The sequence below is a fragment of the Anopheles arabiensis genome, chromosome 3 (genome assembly GCF_016920715.1).
Source record: "Anopheles arabiensis isolate DONGOLA chromosome 3, AaraD3, whole genome shotgun sequence".
Taxonomy (NCBI): domain Eukaryota; kingdom Metazoa; phylum Arthropoda; class Insecta; order Diptera; family Culicidae; genus Anopheles; species Anopheles arabiensis.
The window spans coordinates 83750536-83778299 of NC_053518.1; the positions used below are offsets into that span (position 1 = coordinate 83750536).

Consider the following 27764-nt stretch of genomic DNA (forward strand, 5'->3'; position numbering starts at 1 on the left):
GGTCTTAGTGATCTATTGCTTCCAGAACCGGCATATGTTCTGCATCAGGTCCAGGACCAGCATAAAATGAAGATCATTTCTGAACCAGTACAGACACTGCATTAGTTTCCGTACAAGTGTGGGTTTGTTGTTCTTTTAATGCGTCGTCATAAGTTCCCTGCTTGAATTGTGTTTCGAAGCCAATAATTTCGGCGTAAACCTCAGAACTACTGCTGTAGCAAAGAAACGTTTCGATTCATCGCGGTGTATTTTATCGGGGATGGTGGTTTAGTTATACATGTGAAATTTACAATTGTTTGAAAACATAAATAAAACAACACGAAATGAAGTTGAGTTTGAAATGACTATTTAGATGTTTCCAAAGCTAACTGAAATAGATCCTGTCACACTCCTTGCAAATATCTCAATGTTCTAAAATTTTTCAAGCTATAGCAAATATCATCTGCAATCTCCCAGCCCATCTATAAATAACACAATCTCAACAGATCTAATTAAGAACGGTAACCAACAACAACAGGCACAGTGCGTCTATATCTACCTTTATCACCCTGAAAGCCCTTTACTAAGCATTCCTGCGAAGCTAAGTGTAGATCGTTTCCCGGAAAACATACACCAGACCAACACTGTATCCAATGTACCTATCTTAGATCGCTTATCACATCTGATGTCAGTTTAAAAGCAACTATCCTATTGCCTTATCTCCACACTAGTAGTTTACGTGTCGATACGATCGTGCAGCGAAAACCTTCTCTTCCCGCAATGACTCTTCAACAAGTCCTGGTCACTGCATTGCTGGTTGCTGCTGCTCTTTGGAGTGTACCTGCCGAAGGAGTGGATTTTAACAAACTGTGTCAGGGTGTCCGGTTTGGCACCTTTGCACATCCCGACGATTGCCGACAGTACGTAATGTGCGTTCTCTGGAACCCGGTTGTGCTATCCTGTCCCGGCGGGTACGTTTTCCAACCGGAGGTACAGTTTTGTGTTCAAGAATCGCAGTACCAGTGCAATACTGAGGTAACATCCGGTCCAGAGGAGACAACTACTACCTCCACTACACCGGAACCAACCACTTCCGTGCCCGAGTGTGTGCACCGTCCATCGTGGGAATCATTCTTCTGTGATAATGCACGTCGTGCGCTCGTGGCAAACCCGATGAACTGTACACAGTACATCCGCTGTCAGCTGGAGGTCCCGGCGAATCAACATTGCCCTGCCGGCACTGTCTTCAACGACCTCTATCAGGACTGTTTTCCTAGAGAGCACGAGACGTGCACGTTGGCTAGCGTTCGGGAGGATTTCTGTGTCAGCCGTGCCGACGGTAGCTATGCCCATCCGTTCCTGTGCAATCGCTTCGTCACGTGCGTCCAGCAGCAGCTACGGCTCGAATCGTGCCCACCGTTCTTCGTGTTCAGCCCAACGGTAGCGCACTGTGTGAAGGGAAGTGCCGTCGACTGCTCGAGTCTGTTGAATCAGTGATAAGTTAGCGTATTTAAAATAAAGTGCACGCGTTCGATGGCATGTGCTGTCGCAGAGAATGGAGGATGTATTATTTTTTATCATGAATTCAAATCCACTCACGCAGAAAGGCATTGCACGCTTAAAAAGGTGGTCACTATTGAAGGTTCTGATCAGTAATCAATTAGCCTTCGAGATGATTGCTTTCTACAGTCTTTTGCTGTTCGCGGCTTGTTCTTCTGTTGCTTCAAGCAGTCCGTCCGAGTCTTGCGTGGTAGAGAATGAACTCACCTCGAATCCCTCGACCTGCAATCAGTACTACCGCTGTCTTAATGGAGAACGGATCCTGTTCAGCTGTACAGAGGGCAAAGTGTTCAATCCCTCCACCAAACGGTGCGTTACATCCGACCTCTACCCGTGCGATGAGACACAACCGGAGATCACAACAGCGGAACCATCGTTGCTCTGTCTTCACAACCCAAATGGGATCGTTCCACACCCGTCCGATTGTGATAAGTACATCGTTTGCAGTGGAGGTTTGCAAACAGTGCAGTACTGTGGATATCGGGAGAATTTTTCATGGAAGAAGTTAGGTTGTGGCGAAGACGTCTCTTGCAGTGAATACTTCAACGGGTACGCCAGAACGCTCGAATCAGTCGCGTGCAACCGACAATCACTCCCGCTGGCGGAACATCCTTACGAAGTTGGTACGTACATTGACTGTGGCGCTCAGGAGTCTGTCAGCTGCGTCGAAGGTACAATCTTTCGCTGGAACTATCAGCGCTGTCTTCCGGGGCTGGTGGCAACGAACGAGTTGCAGAGTGCCGCACCTAATTGTGGCGCCTTTGGCAAAGGCGCACATCCTTATCTCTGCGAGAAATACTTCAAGTGCGTCTTCTGGATCTCTTCACTAGAAAATTGCCCCGCGGATATGATCTACAGCGCAGAGGGCAATGAGTGTGTTCCGGGTAACTTCCAAACGTGCACCGTAAATCAGTGAAGTTCACCTAACAAATAAAAGAAAGAAGTGCATACACAACTAAGCTAACGTCATCGCAAGGGCGGGTTTGTTTATCGCATTCGTACTAGTGTTCCGATAAGATAACATCTTCCGAAACTGCAGCTGTACCTTATCGTGGCGTGGTTTCTAGTGCATATCACAAATACTATGAAAGTAGTTGTGTTGTTATCAGAGAGTGTAGCAGAGTATGACCATTAGCAGCACTTTCAATGCCAGTGTCATATAGGGTGTAGTGGTCATCGTACCAGTATACGCAAAGACTTCAGAGGTACGGTTGTCACATTTACTTGTCTCTTCACGACTAGAAAAGGAAATTCACGAAGTTCAAAATTCTAGTTAGTTCAGCTTTTCTTACTCAATCACATTAATTTCATACTTCGATGTCTCTATATTGATCGATCTTCGAAATCCAAACATCTGCAACACGGCACCACGACGACCTTCTGGCCCATTTAACCGTTGGATGTAGCTTTCTCCCTGTACTTTAAGATGGAACAGACACAGCGAAACAGCAACGACGGTCAACCACGGTGATAGCTTCATTTCGCATCACTTACTGAGGTATTTATTCAACCGGACGATCAAGCCGCGAATTCTCTCCGAACCGGCGCAAGCGGATAAGCGGTTTATCAGTTTGTCGCAGTAATGATAAGAAGTGGATGGACACAACAAATGAGATAAGAATGCGTTTATTGATTTATGTTGCTTCAACTCCTTTACAGTGATGTATATATTTTCTCACCACATGGTGCGGCGAATAATACCAAAATAATACACGGTGCGGCGAATAATTGTTTTGCTTGCGATTTGAAAGATTTTATTCATGTATTTCCAAACTTCAGAATTAAGTTATTTCCGAAAATACAGCCCAATCTGTAGTTATGTTGTTTTGAAATAAAAATCTCGTTCTTCTTTCCCTATTTACAGCGGAATGCACGATTCTTGATTGCCCGGCGCACAACCTCGAATAGCACCAACAAAGATCTGATCCTTTGGACAGGAACGAATCTCTGTGGCTCCGTTTGTACAATGAATAAACATATAACACAGCAGTGGATGCGTGTAGTTTCCATCGGGACGACCCTCACAAACGGAAATGATCGATGGCTCAGTAGTGACCGGAGCCAACGAGCAGTCATCAGCATTACCTGCCGCACAGATCAGGAACTCCGGATGTAAGATCTCACCCTCCGGACAGCGGAAAGCAGCCGTAAAGCCCGATGTGCACAGCAGGAACAGCGCACAACCCTCCGGATGAGGTATCACTCCATCGGGACGTCCTGCACACGAATAATCAAGGAACGTGCACGTATCACCATTGCCAGCGACGCAGGATTGTGTCGTTGCGCGGAAGATGGTTCCAGGACGACAAGTCTCGAGCGTTGGTTGCGAATTTTGACAGCGCAAGTACTGTGTACAATTGTTCGGATGTGGATATACGCGTCCATCTGGCCGTCCCATACACATTTTCTCTACTGGATCAAACACACAAGAGGTAGGATTCCCCGGCACACATAACTGAGCGTCAGGGCGTAGAATCTCTCCACCAGGGCACGAGTGAACCGATGCTACACCTTGCTGGCATTGAATGAAATGACCACAGAGACTTTGATGCTCGATCACCCATCCATCTGGGCGACCTTGACACACTCCATCAAGAAACTGGCAGGTTACTGTATTGCCCGGTCGACAAGTTCTTGTTGAACCGTGTAGAATCTCCCCTGGAGGACAATCTTTTACGATACCCTGCCCATCGCTGCACTGCACAAACCGCCAGCACTCGTTAGGGTGAGGATAAATTGCGTTGTTGAGCTTATTGTGGCACATCGTTTCGACGGGATTGAACTGGCAGGAGGTTACATTTCCCGGGGCACAGATCTGCGCCTGTTCGTTTAAAATTTCGCCTGGAGGGCAGCGAAGAGGAGCTGCCTGCTGGGACACACATAAGATGTAAAGATCACACTCGTTGGGATGTGTAAGAATCGATCCATCGGGCTGCCCAACACACATTCCATCATTCCGTGTGCATGTTTCTGTATTACCAACAACGCAACCTCCAAGGCTGGGCTCGAAAACGGTCCCTGGAGCACACTGCTGGTAGACTGCCAAGTTGGAGGAGCAATGGATGTAAGCTGTACAGGTATTCGGATGAGCAATCATGCTTTCCGGTCGTCCAAAGCAAATATTTTCAAACCGCTCACAAGTGGCCTCATTGCCGGGCATACAGGAGCGTGCTTTAGCACTGTACACACTGCCAGCTGGGCAACTCTGGACGACACCGTTCTGTCCCTGGCATGCTACGAACGACGCACATTCCGTTGGATGCGGGAAGCGAATGTGATCAGCCTGCCCCAAGCACATACGATCGATGGGTGCGTATTCACAAGTTGTTAGATTGCCAGGAACACAGAACTGTACATCCGGACGAAGAATTTCCCCAACGGGGCAAGGATTTATGGTTATAGCACCACTCTGACACCACACGAAATGTCCACAGAGACTTGGATGCTGCAGGATTACGCCATCCGTTTGATTTTGACACACGTTTTCCATCACCTCACAGGTGTTGGTGTCTCCCGGGCGACAGGACATACTTGAATGGTGCAGAACATGCCCAGCGGGACACACTTGGACGTTCGGCTGCTCGCCAGCACAGCGAACAAACTGTGTACAATCACTCGGATGAGGATAAACCGCTCCGTACGGCCGGTTTCTGCACATTGTTTCTACGGGATGTACCTGGCAGGTGTTCAGATCTCCCGGGATGCAAAGCAATGTAGTAGAGTTAAATATTTCCCCCACTGGACAAGACCTTAAGGTTGGTTGTTGCATCATACACACCACGATAAGATTGCATTCGCTTGGATGACCCACAAGGGTATGATCCGCGTGATCGGTACAGATAGTTTTCGCCTCGGTGCAAGTTTCCGTGTTGCCCACCACACAACCACTCATCCCCTGCTTGAAGATCGTGCCCGGACCGCACTGCTCGAACACGACCTGCCCGGACGTACAGTAAACGAACGCGTTACACGTTGTTGGGTGCGGTATGATACCATCGGGGCGCCCGGAACAGATGCTATCGAATCGCTCACAAGTGTCGTCGTTTCCCGGAACACAGGAACGTGTTGAAGCGTGATACACACTTCCTTTCGGACAGGTTTGCACAAGAGTTTCGCCTCTTAAACACGCCACAAACTTTGCACACTCGGTTGGATGCGGGAAGCTTACGGAATCAATCTGTCCCACACACATCCGATCGATGGGATCAAACTCACAGGTAAGTTGATTGCCTGGAACACAGAACTGTGCATCGGGGCGCAGGATCTCTCCATTAGGACACGGTTGAACGGTTACGGTTCCACCTTGACACCAAATAAACAGTGAGCAAATACTCGGATGTTGCAGCACTGAGAAATCGGCTTGGCCTTCACACACGTCAACGATCAATTCGCGCTGATTTCCCGGCACGCAGGTAATCTCGTCCAGATCGAAGATCGTATCGGGCGGGCAGGTTTCCTCGGTGGCCACCTCCTTGTAGCAGCTGATGTACTTGTAGCAACTGCTCGGATGCTCCAAAATACCGATCAGCAAGCCTTTGCAGGGGTTTACGTAGGCATCTTCCTTGGAGTCGCTGCTGTCGTCTTCACTCGAGTTTCCACTGTCCGGCGTAGGGGCTACTGGTGGAGGTGGACGACTGCCTCCGCCACTACTTCCACCGCCACCACCACCACTTCCACCGCCACCTCCTCCTCCACCAGGACGACGGAAAGGTTCCTCAATGCTCACATGCTCACTTACTGCCATCACAGCACTGGCCAACACTGCTACAGTTACAATTACGGCAAGTGTCTTCATCGTTGCAGTTGAAAGTTTGTACACTGTTTTGTCCAATAAAAACCAAACACAGTTGAAGGTGTCTAAGATGGGTATGATCCACGGTAAGCAAAAGCCGCTGCTTTTATACAATCTTCTCGAGACATCGATGATCCGCACGATTTAACGAAAATCATCCACAATACAATAAGCCCCGCGTAGATTACAGATTACAGTGGTTTGTTTTGACCTAGCGCTGATAAGATCGCCCTGCATCACGTCCCCCCAAAACGTGTGAATATCCGGAATTGCCCGGCTTAGGTGGACTTTGTGATTTTTATGACCCAGTCTAAAATCCGCTCTTCCTGCCGGAATGCGTGAATGTGGCGTTAACTGTGCTGAGCAATGCAGAACAATTGCTTTTATCAGTCATCGTTACGCCGTTAATCGATTTCAGAGTCCCGAAGTGACACATCCGCGGTTGGATTTGTCAAGCTGAGCGGAGAGTTAAGCTGAAACGGTTTAGGTTAAGCCTGCGTGAACGTTTTTGAAATATTTCACGCGCAAGCGCTCAGCGCCTGACAGTATGCAATTGGGGTGCATGCGGTGCACAGTGGGAAAATGTTGTGGCATTTTGAGTTAATGTTGATTGATAATGTTGGATAATACATCTAGTTTTTAAATTACTCACAAAATTTGGGAAAATTATCTGTTCCTATCACTATAAAAATTATACTAAAATTCCTATTCTATTTTCTACGCTAATTTCTAAGCTGCATGTGTACTGCCGTCTATGGTTTGGCGACCAGCAAAAGCAGTTACTCGAATGAAACTGGAACTATATGGTTCTAGTACCGGACCGAATTCGGAACAGGTACAGATCCAGGAACAGAATAAAATCGGGAGTTATTTCAGAACGGTTCAATAGCGGTTCAAGAATCGGTATGGGATTATGATCGGATCCAGGACCGTTATGAGTTCATGAGCGGTTCCAGGACCGGTATGGGTTCATGATTGGTTCCTGGCCCGGTAGGAGTTCATGGTCCGGAATGAATTTATTATCATTTCCAGGACTGGAAAGGGTTCAAGAGCAATTCCAGGGCTGGGTTAGGTGTGTGATCAGTTCCATGATCCGTATGGATTCAGTAACAGTTCTTGGACTAACAGTAACAGTTCTTTTTGTATAGTTACAATATCAGCTCCAGAATATGTATGGGATCGTGTTCGGGTCTTAGTGATCTATTGCTTCCAGAACCGGCATATGTTCTGCATCAGGTCCAGGACCAGCATAAAATGAAGATCATTTCTGAACCAGTACAGACACTGCATTAGTTTCCGTACAAGTGTGGGTTTGTTGTTCTTTTAATGCGTCGTCATAAGTTCCCTGCTTGAATTGTGTTTCGAAGCCAATAATTTCGGCGTAAACCTCAGAACTACTGCTGTAGCAAAGAAACGTTTCGATTCATCGCGGTGTATTTTATCGGGGATGGTGGTTTAGTTATACATGTGAAATTTACAATTGTTTGAAAACATAAATAAAACAACACGAAATGAAGTTGAGTTTGAAATGACTATTTAGATGTTTCCAAAGCTAACTGAAATAGATCCTGTCACACTCCTTGCAAATATCTCAATGTTCTAAAATTTTTCAAGCTATAGCAAATATCATCTGCAATCTCCCAGCCCATCTATAAATAACACAATCTCAACAGATCTAATTAAGAACGGTAACCAACAACAACAGGCACAGTGCGTCTATATCTACCTTTATCACCCTGAAAGCCCTTTACTAAGCATTCCTGCGAAGCTAAGTGTAGATCGTTTCCCGGAAAACATACACCAGACCAACACTGTATCCAATGTACCTATCTTAGATCGCTTATCACATCTGATGTCAGTTTAAAAGCAACTATCCTATTGCCTTATCTCCACACTAGTAGTTTACGTGTCGATACGATCGTGCAGCGAAAACCTTCTCTTCCCGCAATGACTCTTCAACAAGTCCTGGTCACTGCATTGCTGGTTGCTGCTGCTCTTTGGAGTGTACCTGCCGAAGGAGTGGATTTTAACAAACTGTGTCAGGGTGTCCGGTTTGGCACCTTTGCACATCCCGACGATTGCCGACAGTACGTAATGTGCGTTCTCTGGAACCCGGTTGTGCTATCCTGTCCCGGCGGGTACGTTTTCCAACCGGAGGTACAGTTTTGTGTTCAAGAATTGCAGTACCAGTGCAATACTGAGGTAACATCCGGTCCAGAGGAGACAACTACTACCTCCACTACACCGGAACCAACCACTTCCGTGCCCGAGTGTGTGCACCGTCCATCGTGGGAATCATTCTTCTGTGATAATGCACGTCGTGCGCTCGTGGCAAACCCGATGAACTGTACACAGTACATCCGCTGTCAGCTGGAGGTCCCGGCGAATCAACATTGCCCTTCCGGCACTGTCTTCAACGACCTCTATCAGGACTGTTTTCCTAGAGAGCACGAGACGTGCACGTTGGCTAGCGTTCGGGAGGATTTCTGTGTCAGCCGTGCCGACGGTAGCTATGCCCATCCGTTCCTGTGCAATCGCTTCGTCACGTGCGTCCAGCAGCAGCTACGGCTCGAATCGTGCCCACCGTTCTTCGTGTTCAGCCCAACGGTAGCGCACTGTGTGAAGGGAAGTGCCGTCGACTGCTCGAGTCTGTTGAATTAGTGATAAGTGAGCGTATTTAAAATAAAGTGCACGCGTTCAATGGCATGTGCTGTCGCAGAGAATGAGGGATGTATTATTTTTTATCATGAATTCAAATCCACTCACGTAGAAAGGCATTGCACGCTTAAAAAGGTGGTCACTATTGAAGGTTCTGATCATTAATCAATTAGCCTTCGAGATGGTTGTTTTCTACAGTCTTCTGCTGTTCGCGGCTTGCTCCTCTGTTGCTTCAAGCAGTCCGTCCGAGTCTTGCGTGGTAGAGAATGAACTCACCTCGAATCCTTCGACCTGCAATCAGTACTACCGCTGTCTGAGTGGAGAACGGATCCTGTTCAGCTGTACAGAGGGCAAAGTGTTCAATCCCTCCACCAAACGGTGCGTTACATCCGACCTCTACCCGTGCGATGAGACACAACCGGAGAACACAACTGCGGAACCATCGTTGCTCTGTCTTCACAACCCAAATGGGATCGTTCCACACCCGTCCGATTGTGATAAGTACATCGTTTGCAGTGGAGGTTTGCAAACAGTGCAGTCCTGTGGATATCGGGAGAATTTTTCATGGAAGAAGTTAGGTTGTGGCGAAGACGTCTCTTGCAGTGAATACTTCAACGGGTACGCCAGAACGCTCGAATCAGTCGCGTGCAACCGACAATCACTCCCGCTGGCCGAACATCCTTACGAAGTTGGTACGTACATTGATTGTGGCGCTCAGGAGTCCGTCAGCTGTGCCGAAGATACAATCTTTCGCTGGAACTATCAGCGCTGTCTTCCGGGGCTGGTGGCAACGAACGAGTTGCAGAGTGCCGCACCTAATTGTGGCGCCTTTGGCAAAAGCGCACATCCTTATCTCTGTGAGAAGTACTTCAAGTGCGTCTTCTGGATCTCTTCACTAGAAAATTGCCCCGCGGATATGATCTACAGCGCAGTGGGCAATGAGTGTGTTCCGGGTAACTTCCAAACGTGCACCGTAAATCAGTAAAGTTCACCTAACAAATAAAAGAAAGAAGTGCATACACAACTAAGCTAACGTCATCGCAAGGGCGGGTTTGTTTATCGCATTCGTTACTAGTGTTCCGATAAGATAACATCTTCCGAAACTGCAGCAGTACCTTATCGTGGCGTGGTTTCTAGTGCATATCACAAATACTATGGAAGTAGTTGTGTTGTTATCAGAGAGTGTAGCAGAGTATGACCATTAGCAGCACTTTCAATGCCAGTGTCATATAGGGTGTAGTGGTCATCGTGCCAGTATAGGCTAAGACTTCTGAGGTACGGTTGTCACATTTGCTTGTCTCTTCACGACTAGAAAAAGAAATTCACGAAGTTCTAAATGCTAGTAAGTTCAGCTTTTCTTACTCAATCACATTAATTTCATACTTCGATGACTCTATATTGATCGTTCTTCGAAATCCAAACAGCTGCAACACGGCACCACGACGACCTTCTGGCCCATTTAACCGTTGGATGTAGCTTTCTCCCTGTACTTTAAGATGGAACAGACACAGCGAAACAGCAACGACGGTCAACCACGGTGATAGCTTCATTTCGCATCACTTACTGAGGTATTTATTCAACCGGACGATCAAGCCGCGAATTCTCTCCGAACCGGCGCAAGCGGATAAGCGGTTTATCAGTTTGTCGCAGTAATGATAAGAAGTGGATGGACACAACAAATGAGATAAGAATGCGTTTATTGATTTATGTTGCTTCAACTCCTTTACAGTGATGTATATATTTTCTCACCACATGGTGCGGCGAATAATACCAAAATAATACACGGTGCGGCGAATAATTGTTTTGCTTGCGATTTGAAAGATTTTATTCATGTATTTCCAAACTTCAGAATTAAGTTATTTCCGAAAATACTGCCCAATCTGTAGTTATGTTGTTTTGAAATAAAAATCTCGTTCTTCTTTCCCTATTTACAGCGGAATGCACGATTCTTGATTGCCCGGCGCACAACCTCGAATAGCACCAACAAAGATCTGATCCTTTGGACAGGAACGAATCTCTGTGGCTCCGTTTGTACAATGAATAAACATATAACACAGCAGTGGATGCGTGTAGTTTCCATCGGGACGACCCTCACAAACGGAAATGATCGATGGCTCAGTAGTGACCGGAGCCAACGAGCAGTCATCAGCATTACCTGCCGCACAGATCAGGAACTCCGGATGTAAGATCTCACCCTCCGGACAGCGGAAAGCAGCCGTAAAGCCCGATGTGCACAGCAGGAACAGCGCACAACCCTCCGGATGAGGTATCACTCCATCGGGACGTCCTGCACACGAATAATCAAGGAACGTGCACGTATCACCATTGCCAGCGACGCAGGATTGTGTCGTTGCGCGGAAGATGGTTCCAGGACGACAAGTCTCGAGCGTTGGTTGCGAATTTTGACAGCGCAAGTACTGTGTACAATTGTTCGGATGTGGATATACGCGTCCATCTGGCCGTCCCATACACATTTTCTCTACTGGATCAAACACACAAGAGGTAGGATTCCCCGGCACACATAACTGAGCGTCAGGGCGTAGAATCTCTCCACCAGGGCACGAGTGAACCGATGCTACACCTTGCTGGCATTGAATGAAATGACCACAGAGACTTTGATGCTCGATCACCCATCCATCTGGGCGACCTTGACACACTCCATCAAGAAACTGGCAGGTTGCTGTATTGCCCGGTCGACAAGTTCTTGTTGAACCGTGTAGAATCTCCCCTGGAGGACAATCTTTTACGATACCCTGCCCATCGCTGCACTGCACAAACCGCCAGCACTCGTTAGGGTGAGGATAAATTGCGTTGTTGAGCTTATTGTGGCACATCGTTTCGACGGGATTGAACTGGCAGGAGGTTACATTTCCCGGGGCACAGATCTGCGCCTGTTCGTTTAAAATTTCGCCTGGAGGGCAGCGAAGAGAGCTGCCTGCTGGGACACACATAAGATGTAAAGATCACACTCGTTGGGATGTGTAAGAATCGATCCATCGGGCTGCCCAACACACATTCCATCATTCCGTGTGCATGTTTCTGTATTACCAACAACGCAACCTCCAAGGCTGGGCTCGAAAACGGTCCCTGGAGCACACTGCTGGTAGACTGCCAAGTTGGAGGAGCAATGGATGTAAGCTGTACAGGTATTCGGATGAGCAATCATGCTTTCCGGTCGTCCAAAGCAAATATTTTCAAACCGCTCACAAGTGGCCTCATTGCCGGGCATACAGGAGCGTGCTTTAGCACTGTACACACTGCCAGCTGGGCAACTCTGGACGACACCGTTCTGTCCCTGGCATGCTACGAACGACGCACATTCCGTTGGATGCGGGAAGCGAATGTGATCAGCCTGCCCCAAGCACATACGATCGATGGGTGCGTATTCACAAGTTGTTAGATTGCCAGGAACACAGAACTGTACATCCGGACGAAGAATTTCCCCAACGGGGCAAGGATTTATGGTTATAGCACCACTCTGACACCACACGAAATGTCCACAGAGACTTGGATGCTGCAGGATTACGCCATCCGTTTGATTTTGACACACGTTTTCCATCACCTCACAGGTGTTGGTGTCTCCCGGGCGACAGGACATACTTGAATGGTGCAGAACATGCCCAGCGGGACACACTTGGACGTTCGGCTGCTCGCCAGCACAGCGAACAAACTGTGTACAATCACTCGGATGAGGATAAACCGCTCCGTACGGCCGGTTTCTGCACATTGTTTCTACGGGATGTACCTGGCAGGTGTTCAGATCTCCCGGGATGCAAAGCAATGTAGTAGAGTTAAATATTTCCCCCACTGGACAAGACCTTAAGGTTGGTTGTTGCATCATACACACCACGATAAGATTGCATTCGCTTGGATGACCCACAAGGGTATGATCCGCGTGATCGGTACAGATAGTTTTCGCCTCGGTGCAAGTTTCCGTGTTGCCCACCACACAACCACTCATCCCCTGCTTGAAGATCGTGCCCGGACCGCACTGCTCGAACACGGCCTGCCCGGACGTACAGTAAACGAACGCGTTACACGTTGTTGGGTGCGGTATGATACCATCGGGGCGCCCGGAACAGATGCTATCGAATCGCTCACAAGTGTCGTCGTTTCCCGGAACACAGGAACGTGTTGAAGCGTGATACACACTTCCTTTCGGACAGGTTTGCACAAGAGTTTCGCCTCTTAAACACGCCACAAACTTTGCACACTCGGTTGGATGCGGGAAGCTTACGGAATCAATCTGTCCCACACACATCCGATCGATGGGATCAAACTCACAGGTAAGTTGATTGCCTGGAACACAGAACTGTGCATCGGGGCGCAGGATTTCTCCATTAGGACACGGTTGAGCGGTTACGGTTCCACCTTGACACCAAATAAACAGTGAGCAAATACTCGGATGTTGCAGCACTGAGAAATCGGCTTGGCCTTCACACACGTCAACGATCAATTCGCAAGTATTGGTATTGCCCACTCGGCAAGATCCACTCGGTGCGTGAAAAATCTGTCCCGCCGGGCAGAAAGTCGTTACTCCTTGACTGGTGATGCAACTTACAAACTGCGTACAGCTATTCGGATGAGGATAGATCGCACCTACGCTCGCGTTCTGGCACATCGTCTCGACTGGATGAAACTGGCAGGTGTCTGCATTGCCCGGGACACAGAACTGGGCCTGTACGTTTAATATTTCTCCCGATGGGCAAGGATTTGCCACTTCCTGTCCTCCTTGACAGAGCATGAATAGATCACACTCATTCGGATGAGCCAGTACCGTACCATCGGCCCTATCTCTACAGACGTTGTCAGCGCGAACGCAAGTTTCCGTATTGCCTGCAACGCACCTTTCCAGCGTCTGGTCAAACACTTCTCCCCTTGAACACTCACTGATCGTTGTCTGGCCATTGTTACACTCTAAAAAGCTGGTGCAGTCGGTTGGATGAGGCAACACTCCATTTGAACGGTTTTGACAGGATAGCTCCAACTCCAACAGCTCACAGGTATCCCAATTGCCGGGTAGGCAAGCTCCTTCTCTCTGTGACCATATCTCACCCATCGGGCACGAGTAGCGATTGGCATTGCCTAGCGAACAGAACACAAACTCCCAGCATACCGCTGGATAGGCGTAGAACGCGTACGAAACACCCGAACAGAACTGATCCCAATCGGGCTCGGTACGCTCCGGACACTGATCGCGATCGCCAGGAATGCAGCGAAGCATGGCACGATCAAACACAAACCCCTCCGCACACTGGTAAGCAGTCGATTGTTCGAATGTGCACGTAATGAAAACGTAGCACAGAGCAGGATCCGGATGCGGATGGATACCGGCATTCACACCAACACAAACCGATTCGATCGAATGATCATTTTTAGCGACGGAATAGGCTAGCTTTTCGTCCGGTTTTACTGGTAAGGCGAAAGCAAGCAGCACTAGAGCCACAACTTCAAATCTAGACTTTCTTCTCATTGCACCCGAGTGATGTCTTCACGCTACTGAAGCTGTCCACGTATGTGCAGTGGCAATTTAATGTAAATTGAGTTGCCATCTCTTTGCTTTATCTGTAGCGCACTGCCGGAATTGAATGCAGTGCATATCGGAACCTTCGATCGTAGATCTCGTTGGTATGATTGAGATCGAACAGCGATGTAAAGTGATGATAGTAGAGGTGAATAACAATCAGCACCATTGTAGTTCAGAGTAGTCTTGTAGCGTAGATAGGAAGCAATCAGGTAAATAATATTTTTATTTAAAGTGTGAGGGACATTGTGGGACAAGGTAGTCGTGAAGCGTTTGAAAAGAAAATGGCATTTTTTCAATGCAATATTGCAATACAAAGTATTGGCTTGGTGCTGAGGGTGTACGATAATGAAATTGATGCACTGTAGGTACAGATTATTATCAGGTATTATCAGGTATCAGGTTTTAGTGTCTCGTGATGCGGCCTTGTTATAAAATGTATCGGTTCATCGGCCATTTGATCTTCTCAATGTAAAATGTACCGACTGTCTTCAGGCTATAGGACCCCCTTCCGCGTACGACCATACTTCTCAGTAGGTTATTGCAATACTTAGAGTACATTATTAACCTGAACATTTTCGATGTTACTCGTAGCTTATAGATAACCAAGTGATACTACGATGTTGATATTACAGTGCCTACAAGATTATAACCTTAAGATATATTGATAACGATGTATTACTGTTTGCTGGACATGGACGTTAGAAATGAGTCCAATAATCGTGATAGCAGATCTGGAATGAATTTTGTTTGAAGGGCTCCGATTGATGAATGTATCGCAAACAACAAGGGCTATCAAAGAGTTGATAACAAATATATTATGTGAAATAGACGCAAGTAGACGACTTTATTGTAGGACTAATCTGGTTGATTTGTAAGCTGAACGTTAACGAATCTATTAAAGATGTTTATTGTCTCTTAATCTATTTCGGCTTTACTTTCTCGATAAGAACCTGAAAAAAATATGTTTCTCTTTTTTGGCATCCCTTCGCTAAAACCAGTTTATCGGCTATTCGCAATAATGATAACAAATGATTGCCAAAGCTCGTGAACAATTAGCAGTCGTTTATGTTTTTATTTATGTATTTTAACAACATATGCCCTTGAACCCTCTAATTTACAGTGGAATGCACGTTTCCTGATTGCCCGGCGCACAGTCTCGAATAGCGCCGACAAAGATCTGGTTTGGTGGACAGGAAAGAATCTCCGTATCACCATTTGTGCAACGGATGAACAAATAGCACAGCAGAGGATGCGTGTAGTTTCCATCGGGACGACCCTCGCATACGGAAATGATCGGTGGCTCTGTAGTGACCGGTGCCAACGAACAGTCATCGGCATTGCCTGCCGCACAGACCAGGAACTCCGGATGTAAGATCTCACCCTCCGGACAGCGGAAAGCGGCCGTAGTGCCCGATGTGCACAGCAGGAACAGCGCACAACCCTCCGGATGAGGTATCACTCCGTCGGGACGGCCAACGCATGTACCGTCAAGGAACGTGCACGTATCACCATTGCCAGCGACGCAGGATTGTGTCGTTGCGCGGAAGATGGTTCCAGGTCGGCAGGACGTTACAACTGCTTGCGAGTTTTGACAGCTAATGTACAACTGGCAGTTGGTCGGATGGGGATAGATGATGCCATCCGGTCGCCCAAGGCACATACGCTCCACGGGCTCGAAGCCGCAGGTTGACGGATCTCCCGGCACGCAGAACTGAGCATCGGGACGCAATATTTCACCGGGCGGGCAAGGATTAACCGACACCGTGCCTCCCTGACATATTATGAAATGACCGCAAAGGTTCGGATGCTCGATCACCCAGCCATCGGGACGGTTCGAGCACACTCCATCAAGAAACTCGCAGGTGGCTGTATTGCCCGGACGGCACGATTGGGTCGGTGCGTGAAGAATCTGCCCGGCCGGACAGTCCGCCACCGTTGCCTGCCCACCGTTGCACACGACAAAGCGGGAACACTCACTCGGATGTGGATAGATCGCACCGTCTGCCATGTTTTGGCACATTGTCTCGACGGGGTCAAACTGGCAGGTGTTTGCATTGCCCGGAGCACAGAACTGCGCCTGTACGTTCAAGATCTCGCCGGGTGGACAGCGTAGAGGAGCAGCCTGTTGCGATACGCATAAGATGTAAAGATCACACTCGTTGGGATGTGCAAGAATCGCTCCGTCCGGTTGTCCCACACAGAGACCGTCTACGCGAGTGCATGTTGCTGTATTGCCAACAACGCAACCACCGAGTTGCTCGATGAAAATGGTTCCGGGTCCACACTGTTCGAACGTTGGCTGACCTCCAACACAATTGATGTACGCCGTACAAATCGTTGGATGAGAGTACGTGCCATCAGGTCGCCCAACACAGATATCGTTGAACCGCTCGCAGGTGTCCTGATTTCCTGGAACGCACGAGCGCGACGGAGCATTGTAGATGGTTCCAGCAGGGCACGTATTAACGACCGCGTTCTGTCCCTGGCAAGCGATGAACAGTGCACACTGCGTTGGATGCGGGAAGCGAGTGCTGTCACCCTGTCCAATGCACATCAGATCGATCGGCACAAACTCGCACGTGTCCGCACTTCCCGGCACACAAAACTGTACGTCTGGGCGAAGAATCTCTCCCACCGGACACTGATTCACGGTTGGTCGTCCTTCAGTACACCAGATAAAGAAGTCACAGCGATCGGGAAGGGGCAGTACCTGCCCATCTGGCTGATTGGCACACACCCCAGTGAGTGGTGTGCAGGTATTTGCATTTCCAGGAATGCAAGACTGTGCCGGTGCGCTGAAGATGTTGCCCGGCTCACACCCGTAATCGTTTGCCACGCCGGCCTGACACCAGATGAACCGCGCACAGTCGGTCGGATGCGGTAAAAACAGACCTCCGTCCCGTCCTTCACACATCGTTTCGATGGGGAAGCGTTCGCAGGTGTTCGGGTTGCCCGGCACGCAGAACTGTGCATCGACACGCAGGATCTCCCCCGGTGGGCATGGGTTTACCTCTGCATTGCCTCCCCGACAGATGATGAACATTCCACAGCGCAGTGGATGCTCCAGAATAGTGCCATCGGGTTGCAACGTACACAGGCCCTCGGTCACGAGACACGTGTCACGATCGCCAACACTGCAGACACCGGTTTGTGGATTGAAGATCGTGCCCGCCGGACAGGACATTACAGTGGATACGCCGTTCAGGCAGGAAAGGAACAGCTCGCAAGACGTTGGATGTGGCACAACACCGGGCGGTCGTCCAACGCAAGCCGTCTCGACCGGGCTGAACTCGCACGTATCACGATTACCCGGCACACAGAATCGAATGTCCGGGCGGAAGATCTCGTTCGGTGGGCAGATCAGTACCGACGCTTCGCCGAGTGAGCAAAACACGAACAGATGGCACTCGTTCGGATGCGGGCGAAGATCGTTTGCAACGCCACGGCACATGTCTCCTCTCGATTCACAAGTCTCGGTATTGCCTACAATACAGCGACCGACCGTCTGGTCGAACACTTCACCACGCAGACACTCCAGCATAGTCGTAACGCCACCCGTACACTGCAAGAACCGCGTACAGTCCGTCGGGTGAGGCACCAAACCATCGGGACGACCTTGGCAGACGTTCCCAATGTCATACACTTCACAGGTATCTCTATTACCGGATAGACACGCTCCGTCCTCCTGCGACCAGATCTCACCGGCCGGGCACGTGTAGCGATTGACCGTGCCGAGCGAACAGAACACAAACTCCCAGCACACGTTCGGATCAGCAAAGAATGCGTACGAATAGGCAGCACACTGCTCGTACCAGTTGGGATCATTCCGTTCCGCGCACTGCTCCCGGTCACCTGGAACGCAACGAAGCGAGGACGGATCAAACACCAGTCCAGCGGCACACTGGTACACTATCGGCTGCTCGAACGTGCACGAGACGTAAACGTGGCAAAGGGTCGGATCGGGATGCGGGAAGATCCCGGCGTTCACACCTGTACAAACCGATTCGACGGAGGCCGGGCTAGCAGGAAACTGGATGAGCTGACCGGTACTGGGACCAGGTAGTTGTACCAGTAGGAACAGGAGGAAGCCCACTCCGGCAGGGCCTCCCTTGAACGGTAATGTTTCTTTCATTGCAACAAACCACGATGCAGGTGTGTTGTCTTAGCGACACTGAAGTCGTGGTCTGCTGCGAGGTGGTCATTTATTTCTCTTCCTGTGGTCTAGACGTCCAGTCTGACGCTCTGGCTATCTGCCGCCAATTGGTAATAATTCGCCCTCCCCTCGTCCTCTTCAATGTCGTTGATAATGCTTACGTTTTACGAGCTTATCAATTCAACGCCGGAACTGAGATAAACACTGGGGGAGGGGGGATGCTTTTTAAAAGAAAAACAATCGTTTTTGGCAGATAGGTGAGAATGGGGTAATAAGGACAGTATACAACATTAGATTTAAAATAATTTAACATACATAAGAGACCGAAGAACAACGAGTTTCGGAGAAGTATCTATATCACAATAAAAGTGTTTTTCTGCAATATTTTAATGAATAAATGTTCTAAAAGCATTGAACACCATTACACTAAAACCCGTTCATTAAGAAGGATAGATATTGCTGCTGAAAAAGAGTGATTCGAAAATTTAAAAAGTTCCTCGAAGATGTCAGCTATACTGGCCTCTATCCTCGAAAAATAACACGTATTACACGAACTTGACTTATTATTATTATTATTATTATTATTATTATTATTATTATTTGTTTATTTAATAAATAATAAATAATAAATAATAAATAATAATAATAATCAATGGAATTATTCTAGTTTACTTGCAAAAATTAACGTACGACTTTACGAGCTACCATTCGTTACCTGGAGTTATCCGGAATTTTCGACATAGTGGATCTACCTCGATTTGAAATTATTCCTCCTTAGTTTTCACGACAAAACTTTTGATGCAGAGCTTTTGCATCATTTTGCATCCATACAATTCGGATAGGACGCAGCTGATGGATATTGAGGATTAAAGTTCGCGAACTTTAGTGTCATACACATGAAATGATCGGTTTGAGTTTGGCATCATAGCTTGCCGCTGCGAAGCCAGTGGATGCGATTTCTGCTTCCTGCTATGTTTGTTCATGTTCCCCGGGTACGATGTCACTGTTTAGCCGGATGTTACGACCTCCCGGCCAAGCTAACGCATCGATGTAACGATTTTTCTCTCAGTCTTCATTTTCAACATTATTACGAGCTAGCTGGCGCTCAGGGACGTCGGTCATTAGAAACTGATTGTTATCTTATAGTTTCAAGATATTCTAGATGTCGGACCAGGTTAATAAAACGCCCACAAACTGTCATACATTGTCGGTTTTAGAAGCCACTGGGTGCAGCTCTTTGAACGCTCTCACTTCTAAACGAAATAGATTTACCTTTTTGGCCATCATGGTTATAGTTTGACTGATAGCGGTATCAAATTTTGTCTACTGAGTCATGAAATACTATAATTGAATGGAATAAAGCTAGTCATCAAAGTAAAAAGCAATATCTACAAGCAAATTCTTTGCATTCTGAAGACATATTAAATCGGTAGAAAAGGTCTGATAACGAGAATATATCACACGAATTGCTATGCATATAGGCAAAAGCAAACTCTCAAACCCAATCTTCCTACATCTGCTGCAACATTTAAGCACATATTACAACGCAACAACACGCTGAAGCACATTGTTGCACAACCAACGAAAAACCAAGAGAGGGGATAAGTCCTTTGCCATAAAGCTCAGGACGTGGTAAGCATTTTCCCTCGGCCGGTCGACCATTTATAGCACGCAGTGTGTTCATTTTCCTGTCCTCATTTTTCTCGGCATGAACCCACGGCCAATCTGGGGTGGGATTCTGGAGTGCAAATCGTTCTCCCAAGGGGATGCTCGCTCGAGAGAGAGAGCACGCTCCGAGCGCAATGGGAAGCCGACGACACGTCCGAAATCTCCGAACCGGCCGACAACCGAACCGACCGAATGGCCAAAAATTTCGGTCTCAACAGCCACCGACCGGGAAAAACAGCCGGAACCCTCCACGTACACGTCCGTGTGTATATATGTGTGTATGTGTGTTTGTAGGGTTCGGCCTGAGAAAGAAAAAAAGCAGAGCATCCGCACTCGAACGGCTGCCGGAGAGGATTTAGTACGGTCGTGACGTTTGCTCGTGACGCGCTGTGTAAGTGCGCGAGTGCGTAACAACGGAGGAAAAGAAAAAGGGAAAAATTCGCGCCGCGATCTGGGTTGCATGAGTGAGTGTGTGTGTGCGAGTGTGGCTGTGTATGTGAGTGTATGTAAACTAAGGTACAGCCAAGGGGTGCGAGAGGATAGTTTCAGTAGGGATGATGTGTGGCACGTGAAATTATAAGGGAGATTTTAGAAAAGTGATGATAGAACGAAAAATTGTGACTGCTGGCCAGTGTTTCGTGCAAAAAAGAGTTTCTGGCACGAATTCTTGAATTAGGAAACGAGAATTTCCTAGCAGATTCTGAAGCATTTCGTCATTACTTTAAAAACCGTTTTCCGTGACATCCGTTCCCAACCTACGCGAAAGGATAATCGGTAACTATTCGTGCTAGTGTGAGCGAGACAAAAGCCCAGTAACACACGTGAGAGGAATCAGAAATAAACATACACACAAACAAGAATCGCACAGCAGGGACTGCGTGCGCGGGAAGAAAATCGATAAATTTCACTCAAGGTTATTCACACTGGGCCGGGTGGGTTGTTCGCTGTGTGTGTCGCGTCCGTGCCAGTGTGGTAATTCCGGGCACAACAATCGAGGCTCTAGGACGCTGAGCACTCCCAGTGAAATCGAAAGGGTGGTTCGCGCAGATTCTCGCCAGTTGTCTGTCCACCGTCCAGGGAGGGTCGCTTCCGTGGCCCGGGGCTGCTCGCGGAAACAAAACCGGGACAATCCGGAATAAATTGAGCGTTCCGTTGCCGAATTGCATGCTCGTTTTGGGCTGTGTCTGCAACGGAAGAGACTTTGTGTGGCTGAGTGTAGATGTGGTTGTGTCTCCTTTTTGAAGCAGAATTTACGTAAAGTAAACAAAAGAAACAGACGAGAAAGCTAGCTGAACGTTAAAGTGGAAAAAAACCAACTCGGCAGAGACGCAAAAGCCGGAAAAGTAGCGGTGAAAAGCGACGAGACAAATGGTCAAACCCTTGGCGCACGGCCTTGGCTACCGCAACGTTGGACGTTGACAGCACGACGCGCGAGTCGAAGGCGAGTCATGAAAAATGTAAATTTCATTTCGAACCATCCATGAAACGGACCGTTTCCGGTGCGACCAAAGGAGACAGCGAAGCAGAGCATTGGGATTGTGACAAACTGTGTCGGTCTGCGTGTGTGTGTGTGTTTATGTGCTCTACCAGAAGAAAACCAGAAATCAGCAACCAAACCCAGCAGGCCATGAATCGGTGTGCCTCATTTGTTCGACGATGGTTTTCCAGCAGCGCTGGTGCAAGTAAGTTTTTTCCTCTTTTTGCTGTCAGTGTGTGTGTGTATGTGTACTATTATCCTCCTGTTACCGTTTTTCTTTTGCATTTTGCGCGCCTCCAAGCGACGAAAAGGCGGAAATTATTATTTTTCAGCTTTTGGGGAGGGAAATCATTGCTGACAGCTGAACTGTCAGGATTGCGGGGGGTTTTTGGTTTTGGGCTGAAATGTGCTGCCATTAGGGAATGGCGCATGGAACGGTTAAATTTACGCCTCCTGGGAGCGTTGAGGGCTGATGTTACTTGAGGAGTGTTTGTCTTCGTAACTTCGGGTGTTCGGTTGGTGTCCTATTTCGGTGGATTTTAAACCTGTGCCGTAGACACTTTTCGTCTGCAATCATTAAAGGGGAAAAGCTGTCACTTTTAAATAGGTCAGCATGGTAAAGGTTGGCAACTCTACCACAAAACATATTTGTCCTGCTAGTTGAGTTAAGGTGCAAGACATTTGTTATGGAAGTTGAGTGGATCCAAAGTTGAAGTTCCTGAATAGACCTGAAGAATAGACATTTAGCTGAGGAGCTTTTTAAAGGAACAATGTCTGAATAGTTGCTGGACAATCAATTCCAGTTTGGAATTTATAATGTTACTTCTTTTGGACAGAGAGCCTGTCGATAGATGTCACAGTGTCATAGTATTGGAGGAAGTTTAGGGCATTCAAAGATCCTGTGACCTTTGAGAATAAATTGTCAGGGTGAAAATTTAATATACAATGGAAAGCTATGTATGATTTCACATTCAACAACTTGTTATTAAAAGCAAGTCCCAGACCGAAAAACAAATGTTCCAAGAATGTCCACCAAGATATATAATAACACAAAGCTTTTGAATTCTTCTCCTAACCACAGGAAAAAAAGCATGTAAAAGGAAGAATTATATGGTAACAAATCAGCAGAACTGCCACCTAGAAGCGGTTGTTCTACCATGAACCCCATAACAATCCACTCCGGGTGCTTTTGGCGCTTGGATTATTTTTCGTAAAATATGCAGACATCATTAAACATCAGCCAACGAGGAAGCGAAAGGACAGTGCGGCCACCATGGTAAGCGGGAGGGTTGTGGGGAGTGGGAGTGGGTATCTGCTCACCCACCTGGAACCAAAGTGTGACCTTTTGCTTGCAATGGCACAATATTGTCATCATGTGAAGCCTGCTCTTCACCTGCCCGCACATTCCGTGGCTGGCCGAGTTGGAAGGGAAATCCAGGTCGACAGCTTGATGACGCCTACCGGAAGGTTGGTAAAATGCCGACCGTCTCTCGCTCGCTGTTGCTCTCTCTCCCTCTCTCTCTCTCGATGGAAGCAGGTCCTTTACCGGGGTGTAAAGCTCGGATCGGATCCTCGTTATCTTCGTTATCTTTGCACCCCCTGTGTCGGTGTGTGTGTGTGCGTCTGGCTACGGTAAAGAGTGGAAGTGTTGGGAAGCTGCAGAAGGCGGCTCCAGTTTTTTTTACGGTTCGTTATGTAACCCGGCCACACCGAACCGTGACAATCAAGACAACCTTTGGCAAACTTACTGCTGCCGGAGTTGCTGCTGCCGCTGCTGCTAGGAAAATCGATAATCGATGAGCGGGTGAAGCGGCTTTTACAGAATGGCCCCTCCCATCCCCCGGAGGGAAGGTTGCCCTGATCGATGTCATCAGCGGAGCAGCAGCGGCGACGTGTCGATGGAAGTTGGAATTTTCCGGCCGACAAAACTTTGTCCTGTGTTTGAGTTTCGCCGGTGCCGTGACGTCGTTCCGTAACGAGGGAATCATTATTGAGGTCAGTACTGTTCCGTTGTTTTCGCGAGGTTTTTGTGTGTTTGTGTGTTTCTGTTCCCCTATTGCTTTCCTTTTGCGCGCGGAACAGACGGAACCAAACCCGCTCGCCATCATCCATTGCCAGGTTGGACCTGGTATTGGTTTCAATTATTCACCAGTCCATCAAAAACCTTGATTAAACTTTTCCTCCTCCTCTTCCTCGTCACTTTCTGCTGCACGATTGCAGAACGGGTTTCGTCGGAAAGTACTGACACCGTTGCTTTGGCCCGGCAACAAACTTCCCGCATGAGATCCCCCAAGAAAGGCATTAAAAGCTCCACCGGGGCAGTGCGGCGGGGTGGGCCGAGGGAGCTGCGGGAGTTTTGGTTTGGTTCCCCGAGAGTTGTCTTTTTTATTTGCAGTCCCCACCCGCGGTCTGGAACCTGGTCACCTGCGATGATGTCCTGCGAGCGTGGCGCTTGTCCAGCCCGGTGTTTTTAGACGGTTGTATGTTGCTGCGGTCGTTCTAAATTTCCGTCGATTTAAAATTCATGAAAACAATGAACTATTCATTTGAGGGCTGAGCTACGGAATGTTTCGAACCCCCTGTGTGTGTGACGTTTTATTGCCTTTTTGAACGCGAACGGGAGGGAGGAAGGGCAGCAGTGAAATTGATTTTTCGAGTGAAGAAAAGGTCAACCGACGGTCGCTTCCCAAAAAAACGAGAACACGAATAGGGCGGACCCGGGGCTTTGTTTTAGGGGGTAATAATTTTGAAACCGACCCTGTTGGAACTCGTTCCCAGTGCCTGAAGTTTTTGGAGTTGGCAATAGTGCGCCCTCTGGTGGGTAACGCGCTAATGAATCGTGCGTATACGCTTGGAGCTGTACGCGGCCGTACGTTTGGCATTTGCTGCAACAACCGTGTTTGATTTTTGGTGATCCATTACGTGAACTCCAAAACGCCTCCCCCCCCACTCCCTTCCCACCCTTTATTTGACACGACTCCTTCTTCGGTTCTGGTTTTAAAGGATCTTTATGGATGTTTTTGAATGTGTTTGCAATGGGTAAACTTCTAACGTTGTCGTTGTTTGTCTTTCGGATCCTTCCGGCCGAATGGACGACCGAACACGCGCACATTCGGGGTTGCTTTATTTTTGCCCTCATGTCCCAGAGCTTCTAAGGGATGTGGAGGAGGAGTTGCAAAGCCCTCGCCGCACTGCAGCACGAAAAAGCACAACCAGCAGCAGCCGGATCGTTTCGCTGAATGCCGCCGTACCGTGGCGCTTTTGTCGTGGATGGGAAATCGATGTAAAATCAGTAGCCGAGACGTTGTTTTTCCTGCTCCCCCCCCCACCGTGTGCCATCATACCGATGGGATGGGTTGCAAACACACGCACACAAAAAAGGGATAAAGCAGCAAAACTTCGGTTCGTCATCTGTGTTTGGCGAGCGATTTACAAGCGGGTGCGTCTTGTAAGCGATCAATCGAATTGAATTTGAAGGCAAACACATGCCGGCGAAGAAATGGATAACTATGTAGGCTTCGTTGCTTTTATGAGGCCTTTTCTTGTGTCATCCAGCCGGGTCGGCTTAAAGCTGTAATAAAGAGCTTAAACTTTAGTTTAAAATACTGTTACAGCTTGCAAATGGGTGTGATACGGTGAGGGAAGCAGATTTCTCTTGTATGTGTAATGTATGTGTAATATTATTAATGTCAAACAGTGGGGGGTTTTGCTATCGTTTACACATATCATATCAATAATGGGGTTTGGTGAAAAGTATAGGTATTGATTTTGATAACAACTCCAAACTATGTTATGAGTGGCATATGATTATTGGGTTTTGAAGACTCAATTGATATCGATGCTCATTCAACAATCCATAAATGCTATGCTTATGACAGTTCTTGTTTCAAATAAGCACAATTTTCTCTTAGAATTGTTAAATGAAAAAAAGCTTTTTTTAAGCACTTTAATTATCCAGTGCACATAATTATCCAAATTTTATGCACAAACTATTTTACCAACGAATCAGTGTATAAAAATTCCAAATTTAATCAAAAATAGCCAATCAAATTTTGTATTTTAGCTGAAATATGCGAAATTTGAATAATGCGGATGTCTCAGAAACGTACGCGTAGCTCGTGAGCAGACTGTAACTTACTTTAATGCATCCTTTATTGGTGAAAAAGGACGTCAAATCATACGAAGTAATATTGCAGGCCTTTATTACAGCCCAGTTGTTGAATTTGACCTATAAATATATAAATCTGTATCATTAGTAACGCAAATAACTTTACAAATAATTGATGAGCAGTTGGCAAATGTATACACTTAAAAAAAGAAAGGTAAGAATGGGTTTACGAATTCACCTACTTACAGCATTGTTTGGCGCTCAAAGATGAAGGTACAGTTGGAATTGTTAGCTATTCTTCATAAATTCGAAACAAATTCAATAATATATTAATAATAAATGAATCGAAAAAACAGATTCGAACTTGGTTGCTTGTTTCCTAAAACTCTGTAAGCACAGTTTGTGCCACATATTAATAAAACCAAACAACCAATCTCTCACCACCATACCTCAACATAGTGCGCTATAAAAAAAACACACACGCATTCCTTTGACACACATCACAATCAACGATTAAAGTGCTGCAAAATCTGCATGGTCTACACACCTGCAGTGCACTGCACCGGTCGCTGTATCGCGGATTTATGGCCGCCGACCGCTGTAACGATGAACCGCCGTCCTCGCTCAGATACGGCGCGCGAATGTTTGATTTTAATTTCCATGTGCAGCCGCATAATGCGCATTAAAATGATAATCACTGTATGGGCGCAAACATATGCCCCGGGGGATCTCCTCCATCCCGGTGACCCGGTGACCCCCAGCGGCGCAGCTTTAAGCGACCGGCCTGGGGGCCGGGCACGGACGAAGGTTCAATCCATTACGTGACTTCATCTGCAATTCAGGTCAGGAGATTTATTGAGTGATTCGATCTTTCGAGCCCGTTTCAGCCCTGTCACTGGGTTGCAGTGCTGTTGGACAAAGGGAATCCCTGGGGGAGGAGGAGTCGGGATGACCACAATCTTGGTACGTTGGATCAATAATGTACTCTACTCCCATCCTCAACTACACAGCCCAGCAATGTCCGGATGTTGTTGGCCGTTGACTTGTGCCATCTTGACGTGACTGCCCGAACACACACACTCCTACACTCACGGACCAGCTCATGACTTGAAATCCTTTAATTGATGTTAATCGCAACATACAATATGGTGAAGCGAGGGACGGCATAAGAATGGAACTGTGAACTGTGGAAAGCGATCGAAACATTAGCAAATCAATCAACACGCACATCATTACGGGGTGATTATTGAAGGTTGGCGCGAGTGTTATTGTAGACGCGAGCACGCCGTCGTGCTGCCTGGACGTGAAGCTACATAATTAGCCCGTTCGAGTATTGGCAGAAATCAGGGCTCCCTTAGGGCGACTACTACAACAAGTCATCGTATTATCATAAATAAATTAATTAAATCGCCTTTCCGCCCAAGCGACAGCGACTTTCCTGCTTGTCCAGCGGTGTGTGGCAGTTCGAGGCGATTTGCAATCCGTTTTCCGAAAGCGACCTCAATATCCTTCGCATCCTCGTCGCAGCTGCAAATAATTGTTTGGACACACACACTCACCTACACGAGCACACGTAGCAGCGTGCTCGGGATGCCACCGTGGACAACGGCAATCCTGTGGAGTGAATTTTAAATTAATTATTTTGACAGAACACGCGTCAGATTGTCGTTTATTGTGATTCTGCTTGCGTGTGTGTTTTTTTTTTTGTTGAACATTTTCAATAATATTTATGTCACCAATGTGTGGGGAGAGCGTGCCGGTCAGAGAGCATCGGATTGGAGCGACAATATTCACTATCGTCCCCCCCCCCCCCCACGGGTCGTCTTCTCATATGAACGGAAG

The 27764-nt window shown here is 47.6% G+C and overlaps 8 protein-coding genes across 8 annotated transcripts in view; 4 read left to right on the forward strand and 4 right to left on the reverse strand.

The window, feature by feature from the left end:
* Positions 1–527: 527 nt before the first annotated feature.
* LOC120899813 (protein obstructor-E-like) lies at positions 528–1537 on the forward strand. The gene has a single exon (XM_040306039.1). It carries the CDS (start codon positions 760–762, stop codon positions 1474–1476), a length of 717 nt encoding a protein of 238 aa, XP_040161973.1. The 5' UTR covers positions 528–759; the 3' UTR covers positions 1477–1537.
* On the forward strand, positions 1511–9054 carry LOC120901212. Its single transcript, XM_040308918.1, has 4 exons — positions 1511–2451; positions 5064–5211; positions 6093–6320; positions 8075–9054. Exons 1-4 carry the CDS (start codon positions 1535–1537, stop codon positions 8990–8992), a joined length of 2211 nt encoding a protein of 736 aa, XP_040164852.1. The 5' UTR covers positions 1511–1534; the 3' UTR covers positions 8993–9054.
* On the reverse strand, positions 3268–6425 carry LOC120899809. The gene has a single exon (XM_040306036.1). The coding sequence runs from the start codon at positions 6332–6334 to the stop codon at positions 3398–3400; it is 2937 nt and encodes a 978-aa protein (XP_040161970.1). The 5' UTR covers positions 6335–6425; the 3' UTR covers positions 3268–3397.
* A 90-nt stretch (positions 9055–9144) lies between the features above and the next one.
* On the forward strand, positions 9145–10022 carry LOC120899812. Its single transcript, XM_040306038.1, has one exon. The coding sequence runs from the start codon at positions 9171–9173 to the stop codon at positions 9972–9974; it is 804 nt and encodes a 267-aa protein (XP_040161972.1). The 5' UTR covers positions 9145–9170; the 3' UTR covers positions 9975–10022.
* A 765-nt stretch (positions 10023–10787) lies between these two features.
* Positions 10788–11913, reverse strand: LOC120899810 (protein obstructor-E-like). Its single transcript, XM_040306037.1, has one exon. It carries the CDS (start codon positions 11821–11823, stop codon positions 10918–10920), a length of 906 nt encoding a protein of 301 aa, XP_040161971.1. The 5' UTR covers positions 11824–11913; the 3' UTR covers positions 10788–10917.
* Positions 11914–11918: 5 nt separating this feature from the next.
* LOC120901213 lies at positions 11919–14590 on the reverse strand (the record flags this gene model as incomplete). Its single annotated transcript, XM_040308919.1, has 1 exon — positions 11919–14590. A coding segment is annotated over exon 1 (2544 nt), but the record flags the coding sequence as incomplete, so codon positions are not given.
* Positions 14591–15568: 978 nt separating this feature from the next.
* On the reverse strand, positions 15569–18743 carry LOC120899808 (multiple epidermal growth factor-like domains protein 6). Its single transcript, XM_040306035.1, has one exon. The coding sequence runs from the start codon at positions 18646–18648 to the stop codon at positions 15631–15633; it is 3018 nt and encodes a 1005-aa protein (XP_040161969.1). The 5' UTR covers positions 18649–18743; the 3' UTR covers positions 15569–15630.
* A 1943-nt stretch (positions 18744–20686) lies between these two features.
* The window catches only part of LOC120902263 (MOXD1 homolog 2-like), an 80395-nt gene continuing 73317 nt past the window's right edge, over positions 20687–27764 (forward strand). Inside the window, exon 1 of the mRNA XM_040310854.1 lies at positions 20687–22019. The gene's annotated coding sequence lies outside the window, so the exon portion shown is untranslated. The remainder of the gene's footprint in view (positions 22020–27764) is intronic.

Coding starts and splice junctions, on each gene's coding strand:
- LOC120899813 (XM_040306039.1), top strand. CDS start 760: ATGACTCTTCAACAAGTCCTGGTCACTGCATTGCTGGTTGCTGCTGCT.
- LOC120901212 (XM_040308918.1), top strand. CDS start 1,535: ATGGAGGATGTATTATTTTTTATCATGAATTCAAATCCACTCACGCAG. Junction 2,452..5,063: donor CAAACGTGCACCGTAAATCA/GTGAAGTTCACC, acceptor CCCGGGCGACAG/GACATACTTGAATGGTGCAG. Junction 6,321..8,074: donor CTGCTACAGTTACAATTACG/GCAAGTGTCTTC, acceptor TCACCCTGAAAG/CCCTTTACTAAGCATTCCTG.
- LOC120899809 (XM_040306036.1), bottom strand. CDS start 6,334: ATGAAGACACTTGCCGTAATTGTAACTGTAGCAGTGTTGGCCAGTGCT.
- LOC120899812 (XM_040306038.1), top strand. CDS start 9,171: ATGGTTGTTTTCTACAGTCTTCTGCTGTTCGCGGCTTGCTCCTCTGTT.
- LOC120899810 (XM_040306037.1), bottom strand. CDS start 11,823: ATGTGCCACAATAAGCTCAACAACGCAATTTATCCTCACCCTAACGAG.
- LOC120899808 (XM_040306035.1), bottom strand. CDS start 18,648: ATGAAAGAAACATTACCGTTCAAGGGAGGCCCTGCCGGAGTGGGCTTC.